The sequence below is a fragment of the Argentina anserina genome, chromosome 3, assembly GCF_933775445.1.
Source record: "Argentina anserina chromosome 3, drPotAnse1.1, whole genome shotgun sequence".
In the NCBI taxonomy this organism is placed as follows: Eukaryota; Viridiplantae; Streptophyta; class Magnoliopsida; order Rosales; family Rosaceae; genus Argentina; species Argentina anserina.
In genome coordinates, this window is record NC_065874.1 from 6,346,376 (window position 1) to 6,363,340 (window position 16,965).

General features: G+C 38.5%; 2 protein-coding genes across 2 annotated transcripts; one reads left to right on the forward strand and one right to left on the reverse strand.

The window, feature by feature from the left end:
• Window positions 1–1,011: 1,011 nt before the first annotated feature.
• On the forward strand, window positions 1,012–6,148 carry LOC126787727 (putative E3 ubiquitin-protein ligase LIN-1). The gene is made up of 7 exons (XM_050513626.1): window positions 1,012–2,219; window positions 3,514–3,670; window positions 3,793–4,775; window positions 4,864–5,011; window positions 5,150–5,389; window positions 5,482–5,791; window positions 5,879–6,148. Exons 1-7 carry the CDS (start codon window positions 1,147–1,149, stop codon window positions 6,004–6,006), a joined length of 3,039 nt encoding a protein of 1,012 aa, XP_050369583.1. The 5' UTR covers window positions 1,012–1,146; the 3' UTR covers window positions 6,007–6,148.
• A 3,262-nt stretch (window positions 6,149–9,410) lies between these two features.
• LOC126787813 (protein argonaute 2) lies at window positions 9,411–13,667 on the reverse strand. The gene is made up of 3 exons (XM_050513720.1): window positions 13,221–13,667; window positions 11,685–12,885; window positions 9,411–11,339 (listed from the first exon to the last, which is right to left on the reverse strand). The coding sequence occupies exons 1-3, from the start codon at window positions 13,630–13,632 to the stop codon at window positions 9,893–9,895; spliced, it is 3,060 nt and encodes a 1,019-aa protein (XP_050369677.1). The 5' UTR covers window positions 13,633–13,667; the 3' UTR covers window positions 9,411–9,892.
• Window positions 13,668–16,965: the final 3,298 nt, after the last annotated feature.

The window sequence follows — 16,965 nt, forward strand, 5'->3', positions numbered from 1 at the left end:
GCTTGAGAAAAAGAGTAGCACACGGTAAATGAGAGGAGGAGGAGGAGGAGAGGAGAAAAGACTACACCAGAGACAACAGCGTGAACAAACAAAACCACAAAACCATAGTGAACTTTGGTCTCTCTATATATTTTTTTTGTCGCTCCTATTTTGTTTATTTTCATTTCATTGGGTATTATATAATTCTCGATCTCTTCCATGAACTTGTGCATGTGACATTGACGAACTCTAGCTATCAACTGTGGAACATACGAACGCGCATAATCATCTTATCGTTGTTCAAAGGTCAAACATAAATCCTCAGATCGATCTCTACCAGATAATGAGGAACACAAATTTCTCTCTTTGGAAAAATCTGTTAGCTAACTAGACCACTAGAGTGCTATGTGCTACAATACCACAAGTTTATGTCATACTAGCTCTTACAACGGATGCATGCTTTGATTTGTTAGTTAATTAGCGGGTGATGAATAATTGTACGAGACGTACTAGGGGAAAATTACGAACGTAAGTAAGTAATACCGGTACCATAGATGTCCAGTATTATTTGGTATATATATATTCGTCAATCGTCTAGTTGCAATTGTGCGTTGTAAATGATCTGGTTTTTCATGTGATTTATCATAAGACAACATGCATGGCCTAAAACCTAATAATCTATTCATTCAACACTCTTTACATGATTTTGTTTCTTTCCCTATGAGATTTGAATTAGTACGTGAACGAATGTGTCTCCCAACTCAAACAAGCAGTAACATTCACATGTTCCAACTTCCAAAATATGCTGCATGCTCTTCTTGTTTCATTCCTTGGTGGTAAATCACCAAGACAAAATCCTTCATCAAACAAACCCATCGTTCTCTCATGGAATAAATAAAACCCGGTCCATAACTGAACCGGCTGACCGGTTCAAACGTTCACCAAGGCGGTAATTCTCTCAAAAGGCTAAAAGGAATCGGCCAACCCAAACTCTTTGTCCTCATTGTGTCCTTCTCCTCTTCTTCTTGTTCCTCCTCTATCGTTAATAGCTGTCTTTTTGTAGCTTTTGGGTTTTGGAAAGAATGTCAGTGAAGCTTTTCCACAAGCACTACTTCTCTGCTTCAAACCCAAACTCATCATCATCATCCATTTCCACCCATCAAAGCCATGGCTGATTCTTCCTTACGTGAGTTGCTTACAGAAGAAGCATATCAACGCGGGAACAGCAGCTGCAGCAGCAGCAACAACAAGTTCGTGGCCAAAACCAAAAAGCCAGTCAAATACAGAGTTGCTCCAGATGAGTCTCTGGCTTTGTTGCCTATACACATCTGCCACGATAGGAAAAGATACGATTTCTCCAAGCATAAGGCTCAGAACTCTGTTCTGCGTAAAGGGTCGTCTAGAAGAGTGAGTTTTACTTCAGAGAGGTCGCATACCAAAACGTTGGTCTCGGAGAGTAGTTCGAGAAGAACGGAGCCTGCACCGATTGATAGAGTTGCCACTAAAGCTGCGGTTTCTATTCTCAGTGGATATGCAGGTCGTTATATAAAGGATAAGGAGTTTAGGGAAGAGATTGAGGAAAAGTGTAGAGCTTGTTTGGTGAGGAAGAAAAGAGATTCAGGCAGTGGAGTACTTGAGTCTCTGCAATCGGGTGTCGAAAATGTTAACAAGTTGGTGGAGAATCCAATTTTTTGGACGAAAGCAATGAGAAAATGTATCGAGAATTTGAGAAGTGTTGTTGCTTCTTTGGATGCCAATATGTCCAAGATGAATGCTTCCACTTGCGGCATACCCAATTCAAATTTATCTGCTTGTGCTCAGCTCTACTTGGCAATTGTTCACAAGATTGAGAGAAATGACTTGGTTTCTGCTAAGCATTTGCTTCAAGTTTTCTGTGACTCGCCATTTTTAGCAAGAACCCATTTGCTTCCTGATCTATGGGAACATTTCTTTCTTCCACATCTTCTTCATCTGAAGATTTGGTATGCTAAGGAGATTGAGGTCGTTTCACACACATTTGATAAAGAGAAGAGAATCAAATCCATAACCAAAGTCTACAACGACCAAATGGATTTGGGGACTACAAAGTTTGCTCAATACTACAAAGAGTGGCTCAAAGTTGGGGCTGAGGCTCCTCCTGTTGCTCCTGAAGTGCCTCTGCCTTTAGTACCAAGTAGCAGATCAAGAAGAAGGAGAGCATCCGATTCTTTCGCTTCACATTCCTCATTGAACAAAAATTTGTAAGTATTACATTGATGCATTTCAATCATATTTCACAGATTACTTGTATGAGAAAATTAGAAATAGACCCAAAATTGAAGTCCCTTTAAAGTTAAACCCACATCCAAATGTTTTTTCAATCTACAACCAAATTTTGTTTTTTACAAGTTTATTTTACCATTTTGATCATTTTGGTTTGCTTAATCTTAGCATTTGTTTAAAATTTTTTATTGTACATGTCTAAATTCAAACATTTCATTGATTCTTCATTACTTTAAATTGCTGAAAGATTTAATTTCAAATTTTACTTAAGAAAAACTTATTTATATAGCTGATATCAAAGTTTCAAAATAAAACCACTACTCCAACTTTTATAGATCACACGAGAGAATTTCAAGTTTGTTGTGTATTTGTATCATTAGTTTGTTTCAATTTTTTGAATCTATGAATAAAGTATGTTATCCATGCAATATGCTTATATATATGTTTTCTTCAACATTTTCTTTTCGTATCATTGTACATGAACTTTCGTATGATAAACCTCTGTTCTAGGTTTCAACTTTTCAAATTTTTTTTCACTCTCTACTATTATGTCTAATAGATAGAAACATACATATTAGTCTAAAATTCACATTCTACCTATGAAAGAGATTTTTAGAATGGTAAAATACCTAACAAGCAGGTTGATGTAAAAATCCCTAGAAGAGACATAAACCTCTATATAGATACGTACCTAATCATTAGGTTGTAATTAAAAAAAACCTACTAGATAGGGAAAAAAACTTATATCTCTACCTTAAACATAGGTTGCATTGATGAAATATAAACAAAAGCTCCCTATAAAATAGAAAAATTATTAAAAAAATTAGAAAGCTATGTAACCATGATGTGATTTGGATATTGAATTGATTCAAATTAAAAAGCTTCAAATTTCTAGATATGTAATTAAGGAAATGTTCTATTATTTCTATTTCTAAGTTTATAATGAACAAAAGAAAAACTGAAATTATTTAGGAATTATGAAAATCTATAATTAAAGTAATAAATGATATAATTTGTTCATTGACTAATCAGTAATTAATATCAGCTTTTAATAGTTACATTTTGTAATATAGATTTTAAGTGAATGACAATAATTTGGTGAATAGTGAAGAAAAATATAGATGAGTTTTTCTTAAAGAGCTTCTAAAAATTAGGTTTATAGTGAAATATCTCAATTATTTGCGTGACTAGTAGTTTGTGTAATAGTGAAATATCAAAGTTATTTGTGTGACCAGTAGTTTGTGTAACTGATCATTTTCCAAATCACCAAAGATATCAGGCTGTATTTGGACCCACACTCGAGAGGCGATCGGTGGACCTGGATGACCGGAATGGAGTTTCAAATGCTTCTAGGGATGTATTTCAACAGGAGAGGCTGTTTGAAGGTGAAGCTCAGACAGACAACTACAACAGTCCCAGTTGTATTCATGTGGGTAACACTGATCTTTTTTTCTCTCTCTATTTCTATTTGTAGTAATAGTAGTGCTGCAAGTGGAGGTTCACATTACATTGTTTTTAAGTTATCAACTTATCATTGACTGGATTTGGCAGAGGGAAGACAGTACTCGACGAAAATCATTGAGCCAAAGTAATAGAGACCCAAAACCCGAGTTATGGCCCGAGTTTGATCAGACAAAGAAATCAAACTACTTTGGACTCTTTAGCTGCCAGAATGCACCTGCTCAATGCTTAGTGAATAGGAATAACATAGTCAAGAGTAATTCAATCCGACAAGAAGACAATTCCCACCTTCCTCCTTCAAGCAATTTAAGTAGTGCTATTCGCACTCTTTACTCGTCGGATAGTTTAAGTGATTGCGAGATTGCCGTTCGTGCAATTACCAAAGCTTGGTTGGGCTCACATGGTGATCCTGTCATTGAAGCAATGTTGTCTGAGCCACCTCTTATCCAGGGAATGCTGGAGGTGTTGTTTGCTTCCACTGATGATGAAATTTTGGAACTAGTAATATCGGTTTTAGCTGAATTTGTAGCAAGAAATGAGCAGAATACAAAGATAATACTCAATTTTGATCCACAGCTTGATATCTTCATGAGACTTCTAAGAAGTAGTGGTCTATTTTTGAAAGCAGCTGTTTTGCTTTACCTGCTTAAGCCAAAGGCAAAACAGATGAAATCACTCGAGTGGGTGGCACTAGTCCTTCAAGTACTCGAGTTTGGAGATCAGTTGCAGACCCTATTCACTGTACAATGCAGCCCTCAAGTTGCAGCATTGTACCTTTTATATCAGCTTCTTACGGGTTTTGATGAAGATCGCAACTTGGAGAATGCTAGGCAGGTTGTGTCTCTAGGAGGGTTGAGCCTTCTGGTGACACAAATTGAGAAAGGGGATAGACATAAGAGGAACAGTGTTGCTTCCATGATTTCATGCTGTGTTATAGCTGATGAAAGCTGCCGAAACTACTTAGCTGATTTTCTGGACAAGCCTTCTCTTCTCGAACTCATTGTACTTGGAAATGGAAGAAATTCAACTTGTTCTGCATTTGCTATATTGATTGAAATACTTTGCCTCAGCAGGTACGCATTTACTGCACATTTTTTTCAGTCTTCTAATTTTCTTAGATGTTATAGTTATTTTCTGATCAATCTAAATGATTGTTCTCAGACGAACGAAGATCACTAAAATCCTAGATGGACTGAAAGAAGGATGCTGTGGCTTGAACACAATGCAAATTTTATTGGTCTATCTGCAGAGATCATCACCTGAAGAGCGTCCCTTAGTTGCAGCCATATTGCTACAACTTGATCTTATGGTAAATCTTTTGTTAATCTTCATGTCTTCTTCTTCTTAATACTGTTGGAATGATTTTTTGTCAACCTAGAATTTGGATCTGTCATAAATTTCAGTATACCTTGGATAGTTCCATTATGGAGAATCAGTTTTGTTGCAGGGAGATCCATTTAGATGCAGTGTATATAGAGACGAAGCGATTGAAGCAATAATAGGCGCTTTAGATTGTCAAACATGTGACGTGAAAGTTCAAGAACGATCGGCGAGATCTCTCTTAATGTTAGGAGGCTGGTTTTCATACACAGGAGAGGCATCAACAGAACACTGGCTATTAAAACGAGCAGGTTTCAGCTATTGGTCAAGGGATTCATTTCACTTCAAAGAAGGTTTCTTACACTCGGTACGATTTCTGTCACTCTAACCATTTTTGTGATCTGAAAAATTATTTGGTCACAATAGTTGGTTAATTCTTGTAATTTTGTCAATAATTAGAATGAAGACGAAGAAGCAACAGAAAATTGGCAGAGGAAAGCAGCCACAGCTTTGTTTAAAACCGGTGGCAAGAAATTATTGGTGGCCCTTTCGGGTTCCATAGCAAATGGCATTCCGAGTTTAGCACGAGTGAGCTTGGTCACATTGTCATGGATGAGTAGCTTTCTCAGTACAGTTGGAGATGGACGTTTGAAGTCCATAGCATGTTCAATTCTCATGCCTCAGATGCTCGAGTCACTGAAATTTCACAAAGATGTAGAGGAAAGAGTGCTTGCTTCATACTCATTACTGAATCTTGTAAAAAGTTCAGGTATGTTTCCCCACAAATACTTGAATGCCTATATTTCTTTTCGAAAATTAATTATCGATCATTATTTACTCGATGGAAATCTTTCAGGTGATGAGTACATCCCCATGCTCTTATCAGCAGACAAAGAGGTGCTCGACAAACTCCAGAACCTCTCCTTAGTGACCTGGACAGCTAATGAGCTTATTTCAATCATCACAAGCATTTATGAGGACTAGAATTTATTCCATCTCAAATAAATTACCCTGGAGGCAGTTAAATTAGCAGTACTGGAATTGTAGAGGTGTTGGCAAATTTTCTTGTTTCCTTTTAAGGAGTGTGTTTTTTTTTTTTCGAGGGGAAGGAGTGAAGGAGTGTGTTTGTATTCCACAGATTTCTTTGCTAGCTGATTTGTAGTGCAGCATATTTTAGTACCAAGATTATTTTGCTGACAAAGAATGTGCATAAAGTTCAAATAGCTTTCTGATTACATTCTCTTAATGGGTAAAGCTGATGCCACAAACTACCCAAGTCCTTACATGAGAAGAGTAGAAGGGATCCAGTTCAGTCATCTAATCTGAAGTAAATAAATTTATGCCCTTATAAGTGCTGCGTACAAGTTCCGGCCCCCTCTTTATCTATAGCAAGATAATGAACCATTTACCTTTCTCCCCCTTAAAAGTGGTCAACATCCAACCTTTGTCAAAACTTACAATGATTGTTGTAGATGTCTTGGCCACAGTGCCTGTCATTCCCATCCATTCAATCCCCCAGCTCAAAATTTTTTTATCTCAAATCCAACCAGTCACTGAACTTTCAATTCTCACTTACGCAGTTTCTTGATAAGCTAACTCTGAACAATCCATTTCACTAACAAAGAGGAAAGAAAGCTAAACTGCTTTCTAGTTTTCTTGAGTTCTTGACATGTTGTCACTGGCCTTGTGGATTTAACAAAAGGACCAACTCCGATTGGAAACCAACAGCAAATGACAACTAACACAAACATCAATTCTTCATTCAAAGCTTATATAATTCTGAGGATAACCTGCAAATAATTCCATGCATGGTCCCCTTCACCCCACCATTATAGGACTCATTCCCTTCACCCTTTTGGCAAACTTGTCACATGGTGCTCATCCAGATTAGCCAATTGTCCAAGATAGAGGTTCAAGAAAACTATAAACTTGCACCACAATTAACTAGGAGGGAATCTAAGGACATATAGGACCAGTGGACCACCAGTATATACAGTTTCAGTAGATCTACTAGCTTACAAGGTACGGTGTCCTATATATAAAGCACCTAACTCTATGGCTGTAACGATCCAAAAGATCTTCACGATCCCTTTCTCATTATATATAATCGTCATCTTCTGCACTTAGCTGGATGAATATAATTTGCATCCCCACCACCTAAGCTTTGCATAAACGTATGAAGCCTGAAAAACACCAAAGACAACAGTAGTAGCAGGAGCTCACATCGGAATCAAGGCCTGGAATCATATGAATACAATAGAGTAATGGAGTGAACAACTCGAAACAACAAACCCTACTCCAGAAGATTTCAAAACATTATCATCAGAAACTGAAAATCTAGTACATTTATTATTTGCATACATGCAGGCTAAAAGACTTTGAGGCATTTTGTAGAGAGGTAAGTTTGCCATTCAAAGGGTACGGCCACTCTACAAACTACTTAAGCGGCTTCCTGAGCTGTTATCCGGCGTCGAATAGGCTAGATGCCGGATATTGGCCGGTGCAGTATAATTTAGGCATTGGGGTTAGCTTAAGTGACGAATTGGTTGGCAGAAGTGTATGGAACACCCTTGTACACATGAAAACAACAGTTACACTCTAACAGAAAATGACAAATAACACAAACAACAATTTGTCTACTCTATAAAGATTAACCTTCCAATAGTATCATGGTCCCCTTCATCCTACCATTACAAGACTACTTCCTATCACCTTTTGGAAGACTGGCCGGTCACATGCCCCACCCAGACAAGCCAATTGTACCAAGAAACAATGTAAACAAAACTTGCAAGTACCACATTTAATTGAATTAACTTTCAATATAAGGAAATGATGGACCTCTGGTAAATAGAATCCCACTAGATCTAGCTACCAAGTACAATATTCGGCCTACAGGTAAAGGGACCTCACTCAATGACTGTAAGGATCCAAAAGATCCTAATGTTCCTTTCTGATTATATATATCGTCATCTTCTCTAGCTAGATGATTTGTATCCTACCTTCCAAATAGAGCAATGACAACAGTACGTGGCAGGAGCCCCATTTGAACAAGGCCAGCAATCATACGAACATAAGAAATTGAACAACTCGAAATTATGAAGGCCGAAATAATCCCATTTTATTGAACAAATGTACTATGAGTTCTTGGCGTTTTGTTCTTCATCCATAGCTTGGTTTAATATGATATTAACACTAAAGCACACTAATATATATTCCAACTTGAATTTCCACTGTCCTGGTCAATGAAGTTTTAATTCCTCTGCTCATTTGGTTTTCTTGGTTTCCAAGCTAATTAGGAAGTCGAAACCTTGATCAAGTGTCAATGGGCACTTTATCTGTCATTTGCAATTCCAAGGGAAATAAGGGTTGCGAAAGTCTGCAGCGAGTTTATGGAATATCATATTCAGATAAAAAAACTTTGGCAGGTGATATTCTGTTTTTGATCTTTCATATATGTAGAGGTCAGGTTGTGAACTATGATAGAATGCTGAAGTAGCTAGGCCAATGCATACTTGCCTGCATATAACTGAGAACTGAACTTGAATTAATCTTGATCATATTGACATTGGCTTACCAAGGTCAACAGTTATCTTTTAGGCATATATCAAGCAGCAGGAAGAAGCAAAAAAAATATGACCATAGGTTGTTGGGTAAATCACATGATCTCATATTTTGTCACTCATATAGCCCGGGAAGTTGGTTCTTGGATTTATAAGAAACTAATGCAGTTCATGGAAAAAGAATATTTAGAAAGAGGATATCAGGAGGTTATAACACCAAACATATTTAAAATGGAGTTGTTTGAGAAATCTAAGCATGCAGGACACTACAAAGAGAACATGTTTCTTTTAGAGATTGAGAGAGAAGAATATGGCATGAAGCCTATGAACTGTCCTGGTCACTGTGAAGCGTATCGACATAAGACTTTTTATAGAGAACTTCCTCTTCAATGGCTGAATTTGGGGTGCTTCATCGAAATGACGCCAGTGGTGCAAACTCGTGTCAGGAGATTTGTGCAGGATGATGCTCATATATTTTGTAGGAAGTCCCAACTGAAAGATGAACTCAAGGGTGTCCTAGACTTCATCAAGTACACTTATGACAAGTTTGGTCTCTCTTTCGATGTGGAGCTATCAACAAGACCGAAAAGTTACCATGGAGACCGAGCGACGTGGGATGAAGCCGAGGAAATTCTTACAGAAGCACTAAATGATTTTGGCAAGCCTTGACAGATAATGGAGGGGATGGGGCATTTTATGAACCAAAGATAGATTTCGGCGTGTGTAATGCTTTGAAGAGAAAATTTCAGTGTGCAACAACAATACATCTTGATTTTCAGCTGCCTGAAAAGGAGCAGTTCGACCTGCATTACACTCCGGAGGTAAACCAAGGTGAGCCGGAGAGACCTGTTATGATTCACAGAGCTGTATTCGGCTCCTTTGAGCATAATGAAACTGTATGTGTAACTGCAGTCATTAAGTTGGTCCCAATAATTGTTTCAGGTGAGCATCGACAATCTTCTCCTATTCTTCAAAGAAAGAGTTAGAGGCTTTCGAGTAGCATTTTTCTCAGTTTAAATTTTATTAATGAAGCTTTCTGCGTATTGTAAAACAAAGCAGTCAGTCTTACTGGTACAATTACATTTGGAAAAGCGCTAAACTTCCTACTATGTCTATCAAACCTTAAAATCCAAACACTATTAAACATAAAAGACACAACCTATGATACCAGAATACAGTTTGAAAGTGAACAGCAGTAGCACACGAAGCAAAATAACATCAAACACAGAAGAACCCATTAGATTCACGCACAAACCCCTTCACAGGAGGTTGGATTTGCGTCCAGGTATCCCATCATACGGAGTTGACTACTAAATGAAGAACATAATATTTTCAAGGTCAGCATGCAGTCTGTAAGACTTGCCATCCTGAGAACCCCCCGACAGTGTTGAAGATGCCGATGATGACGCTGAGGTAGAGGATGTTATGGACCCTAGGGAGAATCCCTCTGTCATAGCCTCATAATACAATCTCCCTCTGTAGGCCACAAGGTCAGCATAGTACACTGGCGGGACCAAAGATACAGGTTTTGTGCACCTTGCAAAGGTAAAGCACAGGTCATATATAAGCTTCTGCAACTGGTCAGACGTAAAGCAGTGTTCATCCCAAAGAACATGGTAGTGTGTCGGCTTGCTTGTACCAAGGCTTCCATAGTGACTGCAGAGGTAGAAGTCAAACTCGAATGGGTGCACAATTGTTGTGTCCACAACAGTTCCTGGAGATACATTGGAACTCCCATTCTCCTGAAACAGCCGTGTGTGATGCCGTTTCTGAGCAACAATCACAGTGATGGTTGGAAAATAGTTTATGGTTCCCAAAGCCCTCTTCAGATCTACCAGCTCTTCATTAAGTACCATATCAAACTGCCCCTCAGATACTCCATCTCGAAAAACAACAATTTTTTCAGGCTTGACTTTATTTATTTGATGATAAGATTCAACAAGCTCCAAAAGCATGTCTCCAAAATTCGATATGCTCTCCTTACGATGGTACTGCGGTCGAACTCGTGCAGCATAACGATTCACAGCAGGCCAGTTGATGGTGGCAACTACAGCTGCTATGGATGGGCATGTTGTGTTCTTAGCTGCAGGATGATTAACGTCAGCCCCCACAAACATGACAGGGCCAGCACCCTCAAAGAGAGGGAGCCGGTCAATCAGCTCTACATTACTGCCGCCAAGCTTCGCATTGATCTTCAGTGCAAGATTTGCAAGAAACTGGTCACTGGCTTTGGTGGCCATCTTTGACAAGCAGCACTGCGTCACTATACCAATTTGAGTCTCACAAATCCACTTCAAATATTTATAACCATTGTCTTTTCTGGACATCACACAAACAAGTAGTTGTAAGTGGCCCTTGCCTTGCCGGAGCACCTTCCCATTAACAGTTTCAAGCAATTCCCAAAGCATGTTAACACTAGAAAATGGTCTCATTGAAGCCTCTTCATAGATGAGAGGTTCTTCCATTTTCATTCCCAATTTGTTGCATCGAGCGATGAGCTTTGGGATGAATTGATAAGGGTCCAGTTTGTCCCGATCGAAACTGCTAAAATTAATTACCGCCCAGCGAGCTATCGGTTTTCCTTCTACTAATGACTTGCCAACTAGATTCCAGTGACATTTCTCACCGTCTACTGTTACCTTAGTCACCTTGCCCCCAGAACCACCCAACTTCAACTCAGGTGGACCAATGACACGCCCTATCACTTGTGTCATATTCATGTTGACTTCAATTCCAAAATTCTTCATAATGCCGCCACTGACAGAAACACACAGAATCAGTATCAGGCCGAATATGCAATGGAAGTTAAGTTGCAGAATATAGTCATAACCTAAATTTCTGTTTTTGTTGATAAAATGTTGATGACTTAATTTTCTTAAGATAGGAAAAACTACTAGCATGTTTATGGTATACAAGAACAAACTCCTGCCTTGCTGCCCTTAAAAAGATCCTCAGACCAACAATAAGAATGCAGAACAATAGACATGCCACATTTCATAAACGGCAAGAACAAAAGTTGGATTTCAATAAATATATAATATTAATATATATATATAAGCTGCTGATCAAAATGAAAAGGACATAACCTATATATTTACTTACCCACAAGGTCCATCTTCCGACCGTACCATGTTGCGTATGTTGGCCTCTCTTACACTTGGTGAAGTCAATGACATGTTCTTCAACATAATTGCAGCATTTTTGCCCAAATGATCCTTGGGGTACCTCTGCCCTTCAGCCAAGACACAGAATTCCAAAGGTGTATCATTCCTCCTACCATTTTTCCCCAAATCCAAGCAAGGAATATTTTTGTATTTTATATCTTGGTATTTGTCTCTGAAATAATCAACGAGTCTAAGCCTCGTCGGTGGAACCCGGCCATCAAGATCAACAGCCTCAAATGTAATGTCCCCTGCATTCCTATCAGTTAGCCCCTTGATGACATACTTCTGCTTTGTCGGACGATGAGTCACAGTAACTTTCAATTCCCTCAATACATTCTCAACATCCCTCCTAAACCTCGAGAAATCATTTAAAGAAAAACCCCAAATCTTTTCATGCAGAAAATCTATAACTGGTATGCGCTTATGAAATGCCAAAACTGAGTAATCCAGACACATAGCAGGACCCTGGGAAGTGAGCCTTAAACTATGCTGAAACCCTCTAAATGCAGCAGTACCTTGTCCAAGGTCATCACCAGGGTTAAATTCAGTAGGGTAAAAAGAACGGCCAACAGGAATCAAGCGTCGAGTAGGATTCTCCTTCATCACTAAATCCATCCCCTGCATTATATCACGAGGGATAGATAACAGCTGACGACCTAGGTACTCTTTCAACTTGCAAAGCTTGAGCTCGTTTACAAATTTGATGGTAACTATATACGAACTTAAGCGTGTGCCTTCTTCCCCAGGAACCTCCACCCTAAACTCTCCAGTGGGTAATGTCACAGCACTGAAAATGTTCTTCTCACCATCATAGGCAGTCATCAATAATGGAAATCCTGAAGGATTATCAGCTGACATCTTGTTTCTTATGGCAGCAAGATCAGACTTCATAACTTTAACTGGTCTCCCATTCCTTGTAGCATTCACTGGTTTGACATTAACATCATAGTGCATTATAGTACTCTGGGGATCATACGAGACATTGAAGAAATTCGCACGAAGCCCAACAGTTTTAACAAATGCCGTGCCTCCATTATCAGGTCGTGCCACAGGCGTCTTTTTCTCTGCACTGTTCAATGAAGATGGAGAAGTTGTCTGCTTTGAAATTCTCATCAATTGCACTCCAGAACCACCAGTTTCTGCGTTAAACAAATCGGAAAGTATGATCAGTAATATCTCCTTGTAGAAAAAACACTTGCTAAGAACTTTCAGCACAAATGAAAGACGATTCCAGATCCAATTAACCTCTCAGTAAATTTAATCAAACACTGAAATTCATCATAAGCAAAACTGAATAGAAATCCAATCACTTACCCCAACAAATTCCTCATATTAAACACAAAAAATTCAACCTTTACTTTCTAAGTAAAACTACATTTTCACAGTCAAAACCTAAGTACTACAAATCATAACACACAGAATACAAATTGGGGAAAAGTGAATTGTGGATCACTAGAGTCGAATAGACCCATACCATTCTTCTTGGGAGACGGCGACGATGAAGAAGCCGGTGCCGGAGTAGTCCTCGGATACTGGCCTCGATTCTGACTCCACTGCTGCTCCTGCGGCGGCTGACCAGAGGACCTCCAAGATTGCTGATCAGACCTCCCACGCTGGCCGCGAGTCTGATTACCCCACTGCTGATCTTGCTGCCGTTGCTGACGGTTGTGACCACCAACACCTACACCACCGCCGCCATAACCGCCTCTTCCTCTCTCTCCTCCTCCTCCACCTCCGCGACCGCCATTCCCGCCGCCGTATACCACGTCAGCATAACCGCCAGTTCTCCCTCCTCTGTTACCATAACCGCCTCTCCCTCTCTCTCCTCCTCCTCCGTAGTTCCCTCTCCCACCACCGCCGTAACCGCCGCCCCTACCTCTCTCCATTGATCCAATTCCGATTAGTCTCACTGTGCTCTCGTAAACCCCAAAGGAATGCTGGGACTAGGGAAGTCTGGGTTGCGGTTACTTATAGAGAGGGCTCTCTGGGTGCAAAATTACGGTCTAGCCCTCGCGGTTGACGTCGTGGTCGCGAAGGAGTCAACTGTAGAGAGGTCGGTTGTTTTAATGGGGGGACGTGTAGGCGAAGTATTGAGAGAGAGAGTGGTGTCGTTTAGCGAGAGAATCTAGAAGGTTCGATTATGCAAAGGAGTGGGGCCCGCGTGGGAGGAATTTAAAAAGGAAAGGAATTGGCGTGCATTCAATGGCGACGGAGAAAGTGAGGGAGCGCGTATTCGTAATGCATGCCGCATCATTAAGCCCGTGAATCAAGTGGGCCTGTAAGCCCGATTGACTTAAAGTTTGGCCCAATCCGCATAAAAGTCGTTATAGGCCCGGTCTGGTGGATAGAGGGCCGGCTGGTCTATAAATCCAACCCGCCAAAAGCCCTCTAATTAGTATATATACATATAATCATACATATATATATATATGCTAATTAATAGTATATACATATAGTTATATATACATTTAAGCTAATATATATAATTATATATTAAATTAATATACACTCATAACTCATGACTAGAATTATAATAAATGACTTCTCTGTCACCACATTACTAAGAACAAAATTGATTAATATTACTAGATTAAATGTTTACATTGTTGAGCTTCTTGCATAATTAGTGAGCAATGTTATTCACTTGCATATTGTGGACATTGATGTATTATTTTTGTATGATTGTGAACAAAAGAAAATTAATTATATCTTTATATATCACATGTGAAATTTGTTGTTTGATTATTATGATATTATTTAAAATAAAACCCGATAGGCCCGTCATAAATGGATGGGTTTGGATCCTAGGATAATCAACAAAGCTCGGCCCGTTGTTTTTCAAAAATGAAAGAAAACCTAGCCCGGCCCGATCCAAGTCAATTAAGGATGGGTTGGGCTAGGTTTGAATTTCTTATTTCTCGATTTTTATTAGGAGTGGGCATAAATTCTCGTAATCCCGATCATGTCCCGTTTGATTACGGTGGGATGAGACGCGAGACGAATAATTTAAGTCTCATTTAGTCTCATCTCGTCCAATATTTTAATGGAAACTACAGATGATACTAATTTATGTTCTTAATAACTCTCAAGTTATGACAACTTATATAATAATGGTAAATGGTAATATTTTTGAACATTATATGCAATTCTTTTGTTTAAATTTCATTGTTGAATGCTAATTTGTTAATGAAAAATTAAAAATATAGGTTTGTATTCAACTTCTTGGGAATGTGGGATTGTATCCGGCCCGTCCCGTCCCAATTGGGATTAATCATGAGTGTAATGCATTCTTAAAAACCATCATCTCATCCCGATTCAAAAGAGTGGGACGAGTCTCATCCCTTCTCGTACTCACCCCTAATTTTTATGTAAGGTATTGAATATTAGATTCGAGGTTTACACAAAACAAATATTGCATCTACGTGATATTTCTTTCTTAAATTATACCTCATAAATCATTACGAGATTCAATTTACACTTATAAGCACATATAGTTGTTATTTAAAAATTCAGCACTTTTGTATCAATGTGTCTTATTGAAGTAAATTGTCACTCATTTATCAGATTGTCAACACTTCTTCTTCTATAGATCGCAGCTCAACATTCTACGTTCTTTGCGTAGTTTGGAAATGATTCCTAAGCTGTTTTTGGGAGTGCTTAAGCATTTGAGAAGGATAGATTTTTGAGAAGCTATGAATTGACTAGCTGAGCACTCTTCATTCTCAACACAAATGAACAAAACAAAAAAACTGAACGTGGGCCGTTTTGCACATCACCCATATATGGGAGTGGTGGGCTTGATGACCCCGAGTAATACTTTTTGTTGAACAATACTGTAGATGAGGCCATGAGGGGCTTGTACCACATTCAAACTTGTTCTTGTGCTTGTGAATACACAATTGCGTTTTCAACTTCAATCACCAGTTTGATTTTCTTGGCACTTCATGTTTGAATCTTGTTGCAACTTCTATCCATTCCTGTGCCTGACGATACCTTTGGATCTAAGATTCTGAGGTAACTAATATGTTTTTTTGATACCAGGTAACTAATATGTTAGTCTATAAGCAATAGCTTTCGTTTTAGTTCATACTTGAGGGTAGCTGGTCTTTTCAATTCTTTCCCCCATTTTTCCTAGCTAAAATTTACACCCATATATGAAAATGTGAAGTGATACCTAGCATTTGGAGTCTCGTGCGTCACTCATTAGTACTAGCTTAAACTAGTGGTGTGGATAATCGGATCTGTAGTTGTGATAGAGCAACAAATTAACTTTGCATAGACAAAAATGTATCAAAAACCTTCACATTATTTTACAGTGCTAATATATTTTTAGGAGAACAAGCTGGTGCACATTATTGAGACCTGCCCAGTCTCAAATTCTAAACCATCCAACCTTTTTTCTTCATATTTTGTGTACACTTGTGGATTTGATACTAGCAAGGTTCCACTCTATGAAGAGATTAATTTCCCTCAAATGTGAATGATATGACTTAATTGAAGGTAGAGGTTTGATACATCCAGTACCCAGATGATATGTGTGACTATTCAAAAGCGCGTAAATTAGTATAGCTCGTGTATATGTTGGATGGCTCATCAATATGAATATAACTTGTATCACACACATAGATGCAAATAACAATTTTGTGACTGTTTGATATTAAGAGTTAGCTGCACTCGGTTTTGTTTATGATTGTAGATGCTTGTATCGCATTGTAATTAATTATTGTAAGATATTGAAGAAAACTACTTTTTAAATTGTTGAAGAGGATTTGATTGTCGATACATTGGCTCAAGGTACTAACCCAATTAACAAATTAAATGGATCCATTGACACCTGTATCACCGTACTTTCCAATAACAGTAGTGTGTTCATTAGAGGTATTGATCATGTTATAAAAGTAGTGAACAACTATTTTCTTGTTGACAATTACGGGTGGAAATATAGATTGTGGAATTATTTGTTGTTATAAACTCAATTGTAGAGTCAACAAAATCATGAAGTAGCATACTAACATAGATCAAACGAAATAGGTGTCAAAACTTTTTAATTGAACAATTGATCTCAAGAATTTTTGTCAGAAGTCGTTTCGATATACGATTTTATCTTGTGAATTTCATGAAGGAACTCTTGATTTATCTCAAATCCTACGATGCTACATCAAAATCCTGATTCATCATGAATCCATAACCATTGATACGGGCTAATTAAGCTAGTTGAT